Source organism: Triturus cristatus, chromosome 7 (assembly GCF_964204655.1).
Source record: "Triturus cristatus chromosome 7, aTriCri1.1, whole genome shotgun sequence".
Classification (NCBI taxonomy): Eukaryota; Metazoa; Chordata; class Amphibia; order Caudata; family Salamandridae; genus Triturus; species Triturus cristatus.
Genome location: NC_140590.1, coordinates 1,076,533,288 through 1,076,548,709, shown reverse-complemented (window position 1 = coordinate 1,076,548,709; position 15,422 = coordinate 1,076,533,288). Strand labels below are relative to the sequence as shown.

Genomic DNA, 15,422 nt, shown 5'->3' with positions numbered 1-15,422 from the left:
CCGGACACCAACATAAGTCTCAAATGCGTGCTCCTAAATAGTAGATCAGCAGTTAAACATGCCGCGTAGATTGCCGACCTCATCCTTACCCAGGACCTTGACCTCGTAATGCTGACTGAAACCTGGCTAAATGACTCAGTTGATCCCACCCTGGACATTTCAGATCCTCCCAACTACGATATCAATAGGTTGGACAGAACAAGTGGACAAGGTGGCGGCATTCGTGTTTGCACTGTTGCAATCTAACAGTGAAAGTACTTTAATCCAACCTCCTACAGTCTTGTGAATACCTATGCATTGAAATGACTGGTAGCAACAATCAGTCATGCAAACTTCACACGTTCTACCACCCCCCTCGCCATAACCTTCCCTTCACAGAACAGATCATGGACATTATCTCGGCCAATGCAGATTTCCATGGCCCTCGGGTCTTCTTGGAAGATTTCAACCTCCACTGGAATGATGGGAAAGATGTGGTGCTCAATAGCCTTAAATACTTCCTACTAGACCTCAACCTAATCCAAATCTGTGACAGCCCTACTCATATCAAAGGAGCTACCTTAGATCTTGTCATTAGTAAGCCCAACTCCATCCATCTAGACTCGATCGTACCGTGTGACTGGTCAGACCACTATTGCATCACCTTCCTCATTCTGGAGTCGATAAGAGCAAGCAGAGCCCAACCTAAAAACCCTAAACAGTTGAAAAGATGTCTACGGAACATCAACTCTCAAGATCTGACTGCTCTCTGCGAGAACATACTGCCCCCTCCTGTGAACATGTCGGATGTCCACGACCTTACGGCCCAATACAACCACTCAATGCTCCCTGTGCTAGACTCAGTTGCACCTCTACAGCTTAAAAGAACATTCTCTAAAAACTGTGGCTCAATGATAAATCTTAATTCCGAAAGAAGAAATTTAAGACTTGCAGAAAGGTTGTGGCGATCCTATCCCTCCCTTGAACATCTCTACCATCTGAGATCCCTAAGAAGCATATACAATAAACGCATCAGATGCTCGAAGGCCGCCTTTTATCAGAAATCAGCTAGAGCAAGCAAAAAAAGTCCCAAAAAACGTTTTGAACTCATCATGTCCCAAGCTAACAGTAATCCTAATCTCTCATCACTGGGTCACGGGTCACTGCCGAACTGCGAAGAATTTGCTGATTTCTTCACTGATAAGACCACTAAGATTGAAACTGAATTACGCTCTGCCCTTGATCACCTGTCGCTCAGTCCACTGAACACCCTGCTTCCCCCAGGGTTTGATACCACAGTCCCTGCGCAGCCCCACCTCCCCAAAAACAACGCATCCTGGAGTCTTTTCCAAACTTTGGATGAATGCACTATTCGCGAAATACTGTTGACTCTGAAACCCTCCAATCACTACAACGACCCCCTGCCATCGAACCTTTTCCCGGAAGTCAGAACCTCGTTACTAACTCTTTGGACTACAATCGTCAACAAATCACTTCGGCAAGGTGCTATTCCGGATTGCTTAAATCGGGTCAAGTTACCCCGATTCTAACGAAACCATCTGCTGATCCCACTGACCTTCACAACTTTCGTCCAATCTCTAACATCCCCACCTTGGCAAAGCGTCTGGAGAAATGTGTGCTCGCCCAACTCTGTAATCACATCGACCATTTCCAACTCCTGGACCAATGCCAATCTGGTTTCCGCCCGGGCCAGAGTACAGTCTGCACTAACGCACATTGTCGATGATGCGCTTAGAATGTTGGACCATAATGAGCCGTCCCTACTGATCGTTCTTGACCTTTCGTCAGCATTTGATACTGTTAAACACGATAACCTAATTGACCTCCTAGAACACAGGATGGGGTTGTCAGGGCCTGTTCTAAACTGCTTCTCTTCATTCCTCCATAACAGATCCCAAAGCTTAAAGGTAAACCAATCCCTGTACCATCCTTCGCCGGTCACTCTGGGGGTTCCCCAGGGCTCAGTGCTTTCTCCCACGCTCTTTAACCTGGTCATTGAGCCACTGACAGAAATTCTGAAAGCATCCAGCATTCCCTACCACATGTATGCGGATGATACCCAACTATACCTGAAGATCGCCTCCCCCGAGGACATTCAGTCCCTCAAATCAGTCCTTCTTGAAACACAAAGCTGGCCGACACGTAACCACCTAAAGCTAAATGCTCTCAAAACTGAATTCCTCCTAATCTCACTCCATAAGCAATCTCCGGTCATGGAACAATGGTTGAATCAACTTACTGCTCTTAACTGTAGACCTCACCTTGTTGATTCGGCAACCTCTCTGGGTATTGAGTTAGACAAAAGTTTGAACATGCAGCAGCACATCAGTACCCTCACCAAAGGAGCGAACTTCCAACTCAGCATCCTGAGGAAAATCAAACCCTATCTCTCTGCTCCTGACCTAAAGGTTGTAGTGCCAGCATTAGTGATTTCAAAGCTGGACTATGGTAGAGCAACGCTTTGCCGCTTCCCCAAAATGATGACGGCTCCTCTTAGGGTTGCCCTCAATTCCGCTGCTAGGCTCATAACTGGTACAAAAAAATTCAACCATATTTCTCCGGACTTAATGGCCCTGAATTGGCTTCCACATGAAGCTCGGATACGGCTAAAAATCGCATGCACGGAACACAAAGCCATCCACTTCAATACCCCGCTATACCTCGCTCAGAAATTGGAGCTCTTGTGTGGTTCGAGAGCCTCCAGAAGTGCCAGCACTCTATTGCTCAAACTACAAAAATTCAAGAAAAAGAAGACCTACAATCGAGCCTTCTCAGGGATGGCTCAGAGAATCTGGAACTCCCTTCCCCCCGAAATCAGGGTGAACCCTTCCACTGTCCTCTTCAAAAAAGAAGTCAAAGGGCTCCTGATGAAGAAACTTCTGCCTCAATCGGGCGACACCATTTGATATGGGGATTCTGCCGTGGACTTGTAGCCCAGCGGCCTGGTTCACAAGAATGTCGGACTCTATTAGACTATATTTTTGTTTGCTTGTACCCTTTCTGGATATATAAACTGTAAAGCGCTCCGATACCCTCAGTGGTCATGTTCGCGCTATATAAAACTTTTAAAATAAATAAATACATTTAAAAAATAAAATAAATGGAACGCCACATTCTTGCATTTGAGCCCAACCAACCTGCTGGACCCTTATTTATTTGCCCTGCGCACACCCTTGCTGCATCCAGAGCTGGTCATTTTTTAGTTCTTGCCTAGGCAGCGCTTGTGCTGTCTCTTTGAGACATGCTGTATTCAGGTATGGACTTTAAGCTCCACCCATCTTTTCAATTGGCTCCTATGACTGTCTTTTGTAAATGATGGCTTTTGATTCCAGGCTTAGTAGTCCCTCCTTAGTACCTCCCCCTCTTCTGTTGTTACCTCACATGAAGACAGCCCCTTACATGTGTCCTTACTCTCTTGGTTTCATTAATAGTTAGTGAGCACTATTTAGTTAAGTAATGTCTTGCTGAAGTAGCCACAACATGCTGTCCAGCTTTTGCAAGCCCTGGTAGGATATTTTTTGAGAAAAAAAACATTCTCATTTGCAATGCCATTAGCTCTAAATGTAACTAATGCAAGACCTATTGTATTGCAAATGCTTGTTTTCCCTTGTGGCCTATCGTTTGACATCGGTGAACGAACAACAATTTTAGGCAGCATCTGAGAGAAGTGACCTCAGGGTTGAAGAATGGACTTCCTCACAGCCATACTTGGAGGGGCTGGGCCTTCCTAACTGACGCTGTGGCTGTTTCACAACTGCCCGTACCTTGAAGAGATCAGACTCGTCTGTGCTGTACAGGCTGGACTTGGTGCTCGGCGGTGCGCTGCCCCACGGAAGCTCGTCAAAGTAGCTGGAGGAGTCGAAGTCGCCTGCGTCTAGCTGCGAGAGGTCCAACTCGGAGAAATCTAATGAGAGGGCCTCCTCGCCCGGCACCTGATTCTGCAAAAAAGCAAATGGCAGGACATTATGCAAGGCAGTGGGGTAGGATAAATCAGTGCGAAAAGCTTAACAGTGCAACAACAGAACAAGACACATTCAAGGTGGATAATGTCACAGCTATGCATGTGATAAACAGGAGCATGGTTGGGCTGGCACAGAGCATAGGCCCAGGCAGCAAAATAAAAGTGGCTCCCATTAGCGTATCAGAAAGCTAAAAAAGGCCCACGTAATGCAAATCGACAGCTCTGAACTTTCAAGCACACACTGTCAAGGCCTTTTGCAAATCAAGGCTGACAGCATGCCACTGGAATCAAGCTATCCTGGCTGAAGAGGGGTGAAATCCCGAAACCGGTCCTAGGATGCTTGTTTCCAGTCCAGGGAGGACCTGGCTTGGCAGTTCGAGCTGGACTGTTCCCATGAGGCACAGGGTCAAGACTTATTTGCATATGGCTGGGTTCAAACTGGAACGGCATGGTGAGCAAAAAAACGATGGATTTAGGCCCAGATCACTGTACTGGGGTGAATGTATGACATTGTTCTGCATTCTGTCCATCAACTGTTGTTTTTGCATTTGACAGCATGCACTTGTGCATGCTGCTGGCCATGTTTGCAATAATATTATGGAAAACAACAGTAAAACAACCCAGCAGACCACAGAACAGCACACAAACCGCAAAATACCCACGCCTCACACACTAACCTGTCAGACCTGCCGTTTGGCACTGCCCGACTGCCCTAAATGGCCAGTTTGACCCCAACAATGTGGCAGGCAAATGGCTTCTGGTCCACAATGGACTTAAGTCCATGTTATGTTGTTGAATACCTGGGAAAAAAAAGAGGGATAAGGATGCAACCAGAACATGCAGAGAAGGCGGAGAACTTCTGGTCCTCACAGTGCGACCATTAGAGAACCAACACCGAAGCACTAGCGGCCTCCAATGTAGGCGAGAGAGGGGTCTGACAAGGGTCTTCCTGTGTTTATAGGATCAAAGTCCATAGTTGTTCTATCCAGATGTTTTTTTTCCAGTTTTTCTTTAATCATTCATCTATATTTTTAGGGTATGTCAAAAAACACTTTCCTAAAAAGGCACCACCTATACTTCAACCCTTGTGTGCCCATGGAGAGAACCAGGCTAAGACTGAGAGAGGGTTTGGAGGCCAAAATGACCAACATCCATTTTGTCTTGAAGGGGCACTGCACCTCAACTATTAGAGTGGGTGCGCTGGCTGCTGTGAAATTAGTGTTTTGTTTGGAGGGGCAGAGGCTGAAAGCACTGCAGTACCACAGAGGTATGTATGCCTGCCTAACTAGCTGCATGTAAAGTCCAGTTATGCCATGTAACAGAGGCCTTTTCACACTCACTCAGAAAGTGTGGGGATAGCACAGTATGGGTTTAAAAGTACTCCAAACAAGATGCTGATGCGTGTGACAAGATAGTGAATGCATGTAAAATAAATGGTAGTATTGTCACTCCGATGGAGCTCCGTTCCCCTCTAGGATTCTACTGAGCGTCAGGTTGCCACGACTACACCCAAACTGAGGGAGAACCGTTTGGGAAACTCCTATGCACCCCATTTCTGTCTCTCAAGTCTGGGGGTATACACAAGCCCTCCTCCAAAATAGCCGGGACAGCAGGTATGAAATTACCTTTGAAGATGTGTCTTTCTCCTGAGTGGCTTGGGCATAGAATACACATTGGATCCAAACAAAAAACATCAAACCAAGAGAGATAAAAAGCATGGAAATCTGCGTTTCAGCTTCACAGGCTGGCACTAAAATCTTTAAATATCACAAACCACTTGATCTTAAGAGGGATGTTAGTCAGCTGCAACCAGCTAGTTCTCTTCCGCCTGTTGACAGATATCTGTCTTAGAGAACATCTCCCATGTTTAACAAGGAGAGTAAAGAATCTGCAAAGAGTCTGTTGAAGTTCCCTGGAGGCCAGTCTTCAGACAATAGTAGCTGCTGCAACAATGGCCAAGTGCAGATGAGCTGACTTCCAGAAATGTAGGGGGTGGCCTAGCTTGCTTGAGCCTACAGTGACATTTTTAATAATGTGGAGATCCCCTTCCAATACCCCTGCTAACACCTAGCTTCAATCTGGCGAGGTAGATTCAAAGACCCCCCTTTTTAGGTCGAGGACTACCGGTCTGCCGGAGGCAGAACCGGAAGTCGGAAGATTTCATGTTTTCTAGAGTGGCTATTTAGCCCGCCTCTCTTTTTGCTTCTCCTCCATTGGCTGGCTTCCTAAACGGAGGCCAGCCATTGGAGGAGAGAGCCGTCCCTCCAAATAGGCTCCGTCTTTTTCAGATTCGGGGGCGTGTTTCTTGCTGTTCTTTCCACTTTTAGCCACGCCCTTTTTCGAACAGCAGGAACACGCCCCCGAATCCGAAAAAGTTTGGAAGCTCCCATCCGCCATTTTTTATCTATCCTCTGGCCGTGAGGATCTTCTTGCTGTTGCTCTCGCGCGCTGCCCGCCTGCGTCCTCCTCGCTGCCCTGCAAACCGGGTTTTCAGGCTGTGCTTGTTTTTCCTCCTTTGTGCGTTTTCCCGATTGTGCGAGCAATCCGATGGACCCTGACGGCTCGAATTACAAACTTCGTAAGGATCACGCACTTTCCCGGTTCGCAGCGCCTTAAAGGCTGCTCTCTTTGCTTGTTTTTTATTGACTGGGCTCTTTTTAGCACCACGGTGCAGAGCAATGTATTGTGCACGGAGCTGCAGGGACTTCGCGTGACACCAGTAGATCCATGGATAACTAAAGCATTCGCCTATTATACAACGAGGCTGCATTTTGCGAACATTTCATTTTGGAAAAAAAAGTATGTTCTGTTCAGTAATTGACTGCGCAAACACATAAGAGTTTATAACTTGGCCAAATACTCCTTCGGATACGCAAGTGAGTAGTGCTTCACACAACCAGCGATCAAAGTGCATGAAAAAAAGTACGGGAATTGTGATCCTGGGTTAATTGTGGGGAGGGAGGGGGGGGGAGAAGGGGAGAGGGCGTGGGAACAAAGTGAAAGGCCTGGCTGAAGAGAACTAAATAATCTTAATTATGTTGGTGTATCACCTTTAGGTAACGGCATACAACATAACGCACACCTTAAATGAAAAATAAACGCAAGGGAAACTAGTGAGGGGGACATATGCTATTTGACGTTATGACGACGACTCTATTGATTAATACGATCACTGCGGAGATCTGTCGGTGTAACGAGATCTGAATCCGGGTTGGTGTGGTGGGGAACAATGACGTGTATTTTTAGTACTACGAGGTCTACCCTGTGGCAGAAAGCCCTGTGATTACATTATTTTAAACTAGCATTGCACAGTATGAGATTGGCTGCCACAAGTGTGCAGAAGATTTAGTTTCACGATTAAAAAAGCTCTTCTAAAATATACATTTTATTAATACACAAACTGCACCTAGTCCAAACATTTTTTTAACTGTCCATTAAAAGCACACGTTGGTAACCACCTCAGCATACCTCTGAAAAAGAATGAAGCTTTGTAACCAACAAGCTTCAAAGGGCTCCACCACCGGCCCCCGAGCAGCCTTTACATTCGCAGATCAATCAGTCGCACATATTTACATTTCTTTCAGCAGGCACCCTAGCAAAAAGTCCTGTTTCTTGTTCAGGGTCGTACCTCTCTCGCGCCTTCATAACACCGGAGACTCTCCCCCACCCCCACCCCCCCCCCCCCCCCACCACCCATTTTCACTTCCAGCTGTTTAAGCTAACTGCCCCCGGGATCGTTGTCCTTTACAAAAAGAAGGGGAGCTGTTTTTGTTAAAGGAAAAAATAAATATGGGCAAGTCCTGCCCCACAGATCCTGTCCACTTTGACCTCTGCACACAGTAGAGTGACCACATGGCACCAAAAGCCATATTTATTGCTGGTCCTGGACTCTCTTTTCACAGTGTGTATGTATACTTTGCAAGCCTTCACTTCAGGTCCTACTGAATGAGTTGCAATAACACGCCCAGAGTCGCCTTACAGTGTCGCGGAAGCGTTTGAACCAGAACCCCCAACCCCGGCCATTTTCGTATGGCAGATTGGGATGTAGCCAGCGATGATGCACATTTTGGCCAGCACAATTTCAAAGGGTTCTTTCCTCATTTGCGGAGGTCATATCCTCATGCGAGTGAGGAAACACCCCTACAGGTGGGGAGATTCCTTTGCTCCTATGCAGTTTTACTAACACACGTGCATGTTTAAACCAACATTGTGGGAGTGCAAGCATTGTTTGGCAGCTAGTGCGCTGTATGCACACCTCTGGCGTTGCCCTTCACCCAGGAGGTGCATTTTAGAGGGCGGCGGAAGTGTGGGCGTGTGTGGAGGTCTCTGTGGTCCCTGAAATGAATTCCTTGCCTGCCGCTGCTGTCACACACTTCACTTTGGATCTGCCGCTATAGTATGAAGTCACCCCTCCTCATGGAATTGCGTCACTGCCCTCAAGGCAGACGACTTGAGTGTGCTTCTGGAACACGCATATTTCCCCAAACAATCTCACGCACCGTCACGGTCTTTGCCAGGTACACACGCAAAACAGACCAGCAGTGTCAGGTCCCTAATTTGGCCCCTGGTAACAATGGCCGTTAAATGTACAATACTAGGGTTTGATTACAAAAACACTTTGCACTGGTGCAAACACTTATGCAGCGTTTCTGGTGCTTGAGTAATATGAAACGAAGAAAACAGTATATGGGCAATCATGGTACAAACTTAATATTTCTGCTGTGCTAACATAGTAAGATTTTTTTTTTCCTATTCCAGAAGTTTCACGCAGGCCCCAGACAGCAAGGCTAAATGTCACACATCGCCTTTAAGCGAATTCTGACTTTAGAGCCAGCAGTACTGCTAAGACTTGTAATGCTTGTTTTTTTTATTGTAAGCACGGATATGCTTTCAAAGTCCTGTTGATTAAAAAACATGGCCGGTTATATGTGTCCCTGCATGGGAGCAATCCGGCAGCTATGGCCAGAGAAAGGCACCCTTAGCTTTTTTCACCATGTATTTGTTCCAGTTGGCACGTTTTGCGCAGAAACGAAAAAGTAGTATTGAAGTTTCTCCAATAAAATGTTGGCGTCCATCTTATATGTTCTGCCACATATGACCATACAGGATTTATGGACTCTTGCGTCAATCATAGATAGTAGTCAAAATACCCATGGCAGGTGTGATGCCTTTAGCTTTACTCTGATTTTGTTGTTTGTTGTTACCTCACAACATCCCTCTCCCTCACTCTTTCACTACCTCACTCTCTATCTACCTCACTCTCTATCTCACTACCTCACTCTCTAACTCACTACCTCACTTTCTCTCTGCTAATGCAATAGGTATCACATATGCAAACAAAAACGCTAATGCCAATAGAAATGACAATGCCATTTATTTAGGGATACAAAAATGATAAAAAAATAATGAGCAATACCAATAGCTCTACCTATAATATTGCCGAGACCATTGCATTGTAAATGCTTGTTTATCTTGGGAAAGAGTATCGGAAGACTGTCCTTAGTCACAAATGTCTTCTTAACCAGCCCTAGGCTTCGAGATCCAGTCTGATGACTCACACTGGAAGGTACATATTGAACATTCGCCCATTCAGGCTACGATTAGAACTTTGTCATTTGTGGCTGGAACCAGACCTAACAACCAACATCCTCAAGAAGGTCTTTCAGTGAAGTCAGACCACTGCCCCAGAGTGGCTAGAAGTAACAGTATTAGATCTATATATCTTAAATGCGATTTGGGATACATAAGAAGATGTAAGAGCAGAGGTTCCTCTGTACAAGTCTCAGCTCCGGTTTTATGTCCATGCATAAAAATGCAGGATACTTAAACGACCTGGTACAGATCTCTGCTCCCTTCTAACCATCTCACTGTGTCTGAGAAAATCTTCTTACAAAGGCACATTCCTTGCCCTACTGACAGCGCTCCAACACAAACCTATTCAGACTCTGTCTTGTCCGCGAAGGAATCTATGCAACATATTAGAAGGTCATTCCGTGGGCTATTAAAAGCATTGTGAAGCCCCACGAAAAAGCAAACTATGAGCGGTGTGTTAATTAACAACAACCATCTAGAATAAAAGTGTCCACATGAGGACTCCTGGTCTGGAGGATTTGCTGCATTTCTCTAGGCCATGTCCAAATACTGTGATGGAGTTTTGAGGACTCAAACTCAGACAGAGAAGACCAAGTCAGCCTAGTAAAGTATTACTAACTTTGGTACAGAATTTAAATTACATAGGTTAAAATAGAGAGAAGGAGGGGATACGAATGGCGAATGAAATGGCTTAAAAGGATGAACATACTACAGGAGGTCACATATTGACTGTAGTAGGGAAAAGGTTGATTGAATGCGCGTAGTGCTGCTCTTGTAGTCATATACACTCAATCACAGCTATCTGTGCCCGGTGCTGCATGTGCGCTCCTGCAACCTTTCCAACCCCCTCCTTTCTGCTTTTCACCTCTGTCTCAAAGTCAAGGACTTCAGCTGATCTCTCAGAGATATATCCATCCTTCAAGGGTGCAGCCGTATAATTGTGCTGCATCATTTAGACAGCCCATCAGATCCCTGCCGCAGGTCGCAAAGTGGTCCAATTTGTACCTGGCTCCAGGGTTCGTTTTTAAAAGAGCATTTTTTAGCAGGGTGTTGGCTGTGGCTTGCCCTATATGGGAGATGTTGCATGAGCACCCTGAGGTCTGGAATCATCCTCTAAACTCTATAAAATGTGAGACTGACTGTATGGTGTCAATGCTTATCTTATAATATAACTGATGAACTTCTTACTCTTGGTATGCAGGACCCGAATGTATCCCTTACAAAAGCATCTATTGTCAAGTTTGGTTGATTACAACATATCACAATTCGCTTTGCCTTGCAGCATTGCTAACCTCTATATTACTAGTTCTGCCTATTTGTTTCCAATTGCTCCAGCTTCTCTTTTTGTTACACAAACCTTTAAACTGGGTTTAATTTCATAACTGAAACAGAAGAACAGACTAAGTTCTGCAAAAATGCGACAAACATAAAAAAATAAAACAACAAAAAAGTTGCAGCATTTCCAAGACGGGGCTCCACCTCTTTTGAACTCCATCCCTCTCAGTTGTAAGAACCACTGAGAGACCTGCTTCTGGCATGAATAACCTAAGAAACTGGACACGCTGCACGATGCCATAACCCTGATTTCAACCTGCGTCACTGCTACACGGTTGGTGCTCACAGCATGCCACAGTCGAGGAAAATGAGCTCTATGTACCCTCGGTTGAAAGTCAGGCCGCAGCGTCCACATGCAATCTACCTGCCCAGAGAGGCACCAGGCCCCGGCGGCCTGCTGTAAGAAGGATAAGCCGGGGTGCCCCCACACCAGCTGTTCAAAGGTCTTAAGAGATCTCCACCCGGGGTGCCACAGCCAGGTCAAACGTGGATTATCCCGTGGTTGTCGGTAATTACAGTGGAAACAGGAGGCTTTTAACACGCATAAGGTATAAACAGACCTGCGGGACACTTAACAAATTGTCACACTGCTATAGCGCAGGGACCTACAGCCACGGCCAACATAAGCCCTCATCGGCAGCCAAACAAAAACTGAATTTGAGCATTCTGGAACAAACCAAATTCAACAGGAGGGAAGCGTAGGGCTGTAGAACTGGTAGTCTGGTGTCAACAGTGGGCAGGAAATGGCTAGGCGGGCCTGGTGCTCCCGGGTAAGACGGACCGGGGCTGCTGCCTCACCTCGGATTCAATGGCACTTGCCTCTCACGATGTGGCAAGAGTTCAGCTTGTAGCCTTGAACCCCATGACCGACAGCGCGTGTCACGCAGCATGTGGGCAGAGGTAATTCAGGACCCCCCCCCCCTCCCCCCACTTCAGAGGTTCTGGCGAGTTCTGACAACACAGGAGCCAAAGGGGCACGTGCCACAAACCGTCTGCCACGAAGGCCTGGAGAGACGCCCAAAAACCGGGCACCCCTCTTCATCCCAAGAGCGTGCTATGTCATCTGAATGTAGCGTGGGGGCACTATTTACTCAAATGGTACAGCAAGGGAGCCATGGATCCTAAGGTAACCAGGGCAATAGGGCCGTGCACACTTATGGTCTAATAAAGGCTACCATAATTTGGGTGCCAGGCTCCCCACCCCCAGGAAACACTGAGCCCGGAGCCACAGCACCTTTTGCACCAGTGACAGCAAAGTTCCTGGTTGTTCGAGCACATTCGCTGTGCCCCTCCCCATCCTACCCACTCAGGACACCTGCAATATCTTCTCCCTCCGCGATAACTGCAGCATCCCAGGGCCTCCTTGCCTCCTCCTATCCCTCCTGGAGCCCCCCCCCCCCCCCCGCCACCTCGCCTTTCAAGATCGATGGCTACCCCGTGCAGCATGAAGGCTCTGGGAACATTGCTAAAAATATCCCATCTAATTACAGCGAGCAGCTGCGGCCCTGCAGCGCACTCCGGATTTCCACTGCGCGCGCACCGGGGCCTTGCTGCACTCGAGCTGCCACCTTGCTTCACGCGCCTAAAGACCGCCTTTCCATCCCCGGACTTCGCTATTAGAAATCATTATCATCGGGCCTGTCAGTCCAACTGATTCTGTGGAGCAACCAAGGTCGCGTAGTATTGTCAAACGTAAGCCCAACATGGAAAGATGGCGATCACAGCCAAGACAGCCTTTGCCCCCACGTTCACGGTGTGAATGAGTGAGCTACTTGGATCGCTGGGAGTTCGAAAGCCCCAAATCACGGACGGTGTCGCATTTACTGTTTTGCTGTTTTGCTTCTGAACACAGAGTAATGGGCTGGGTTCCCTTAACACACCGGCGATTGGATGACCACCCCACTCCAGGCCATTACACAGTTTCTAGTCCTTGACTTGTGCATGTCAGCCAGTGCATTCTGGACGTAGTAGTCTAAGTTATGCTTACATGAAATAAATTAGACTAAAACATCTACTAATGATTTGTTGGTGAAACGTCCTCTACTAGAAACACTGTCCGTGATGGCATGGAGTGGGGTCACCCTACCAGGGATCAACTTGGTTATAATTATCATTTGCGAGGGGAGGTCTCCGACAGAGCTTTAATGGCATTGGTCCAGGGAAAAAGCTAATCAGTTAGAGTGCGGAGAGGGCAACTCGACTGAAAAGAAAAGTCTCAAATGGCTGTACTATGCTTTTTGACACTCTGTGACAAGCAAAGTCCAGGATGGAGTCCCCGACTGGTGCTGCTTGAATAACCTCCAGCAAAGAGCCAAGCATGGAGTCTGTGAGTGGTGCAAACAAAGGCAAGCACTGGATTCACTGCAGCTTACAACCGAATGAGAATTGTAGAAACGGGGAGTGTAAGTTTGTTTCGAGTCTCCCATTTTATCGATAAGAACATAAGGCTTAGCCCATTTACTACAGAACACAAAATACTAACTGTTAGACCCAGCGGTTTCGGGCTGGCTGAGACGGATCCAAGTAAGTCAGAATCCACCACTCCAAATAGGATGAGTATGATACACTTGTCCGATAACCTGTGCTTACCCTCGGGTAGCTTGGCACCGAGCAGTCAGGCTTATCCTCTGGGCTCGAGTGTAAAGGGTTGACACAACAACCCCCCTCGCGACACACTGTGTACACCACAAAACGACTCCACACCATATTTATGAACACACTTGTCTTGGTATTACACACACACATTGAAATCAAAACGAGATACACATTGTATATACAATCTACAGTTATACACAACTGTAAGACTTCTCTATTGAAATCAAAATAAAACACATTGTATATACACTTTACAGTTAGATGCAATTGTCAGCCTTTCCCATTGGAGAAAGTTCAAATAGTCACTAGTCTCTGACTATGCCTTGTGACCCAACCCCTCAGTCCTTCAACTCCACCAGCCAACAATACACGTTGCTCCGGCTGGAGCCCTGTTGACTAGACAGTCGGAACCACCTAACACGGAAAGAAACAGTTACTTTGTTTCATCCATCCAGATTAGACCTCCTGGCACCCGACGGCACCTGCACGAGTGCGTGATCGCTATCCCCCGTAGACAAAAATGTTGTGACCCAGGAAGCTAACGTGCTTCCACATCTGGAAAAATGTTTTTTTCACCCTCAAGCAGAGGTGTGCCTGCCGTAGACCCCCTACAGTCAGGTGTAGATGCCCACAAAACACACAAAACCCCTTGTGTCTCGGCACAGTGTTTTCCACAACTAAGCATCCTATGGTGTGGGTCCAGGGAGAGGGAACCAACAACCTCAGACAGAGGCGTGATGTCAAGCACTGTTGCCTTCCCGATCTGGAGGCCGAAGACAGTCTTAGCTTCCGGCTCAGGCTCCCTCAACATCCCTTAGACACCACACGCTCTAGAGTGGGAGCCAGCACAGGTCCCCTAGTTGCAAGCACGGGTCACTTGGACTCTGCGTGCTTCCCCCTTCGATCTCCTCACATCCCGGCACCTAAGATGACTACTGATCTTTGTGCACACATTCCTCGTGCACAGCAAGATAATGGTGTATGTCAATATGGTTCTTGTCCCAACCACGATTACTTCCACTTGTCTCCGCTGCACTCCGTGTGGTCCTTACGATCTTGTGGAGACAGTGAGATCCTCTGTGACCATGGGATTCCATGGCCAGGAGGCCAGCTCACTGGCCCTTGGAGAGTACTTCGAGATCCAGGCCACAACAGTTGGCACTTAGCGGCAGGTCAGCAACATCCAGGCAAAATCCACCAAGTGATATGCTCCTTCCTAGAGCACGACAAGCTCCAAGCCAACACAAGTCTGCAAACAGTCCAGTTGCAACCCATCCTGCCCTAAATATTCCCTGTGTCAATGTTCCACTATCAAACCACCGTAGTATAGTTCCAAATCCAAAAGTGTCTCTACTTTCAGAAGCCGAAGCCCAAGTAGTTGTACTCACCATGGCCTTTGAAGATATGATCAGTTCAAAAGGTCACCTTTGAAATGCACAGGCCCTCTCTGAATGTTGTCCTGTCTGCCATCCTACCCAAGGAGGTTTGATCACCTTTGCGCCTTGGAATGCAGGTGCCAATTCCACCCTCACACAACCGTCCTAGAAAAGGCCCCTCAGAGTCAGAGGTCCGCAATTTTCCATGAATTCCTAGTTAAAGGCCTTCTATCATGATTGTACAAATGTGGATGTCCCTCTAGCACCCAGATGTGAATTAGGAGACAAGCCGCCAGGCACACTGAGCCACGAGCCTTGAAACGCCAACAATTCCAAAGTGACATTTCAATCACATAATGTTGAACCCCCTCCTACTACCGGAGAGGATTCGCCATTACGAACTCATCAATACCAAACACTTTACTGCCCGTAGGAAATAGCCTTTCCCTACACTCCCTCATGCTAATCCAATGCAGGAAGCAGGCTGCATTATACCAAACGCACTATCCGGTGTCATTCATGACTCTTGCAGATAAGACATACACACACCTGCCCGACCTCTT

General features: G+C 47.1%; 1 protein-coding gene across 1 annotated transcript in view; it reads right to left on the bottom strand.

The window, feature by feature from the left end:
- The window catches only part of PPARGC1B (PPARG coactivator 1 beta), a 186,610-nt gene that overhangs the window by 79,943 nt on the left and 91,245 nt on the right, over positions 1 to 15,422 (bottom strand). The window contains exon 2 of the mRNA XM_085618187.1: positions 3,765 to 3,938. Within this exon, the coding sequence (XP_085474313.1) occupies positions 3,765 to 3,938 (174 nt within the window). The remainder of the gene's footprint in view (positions 1 to 3,764; positions 3,939 to 15,422) is intronic.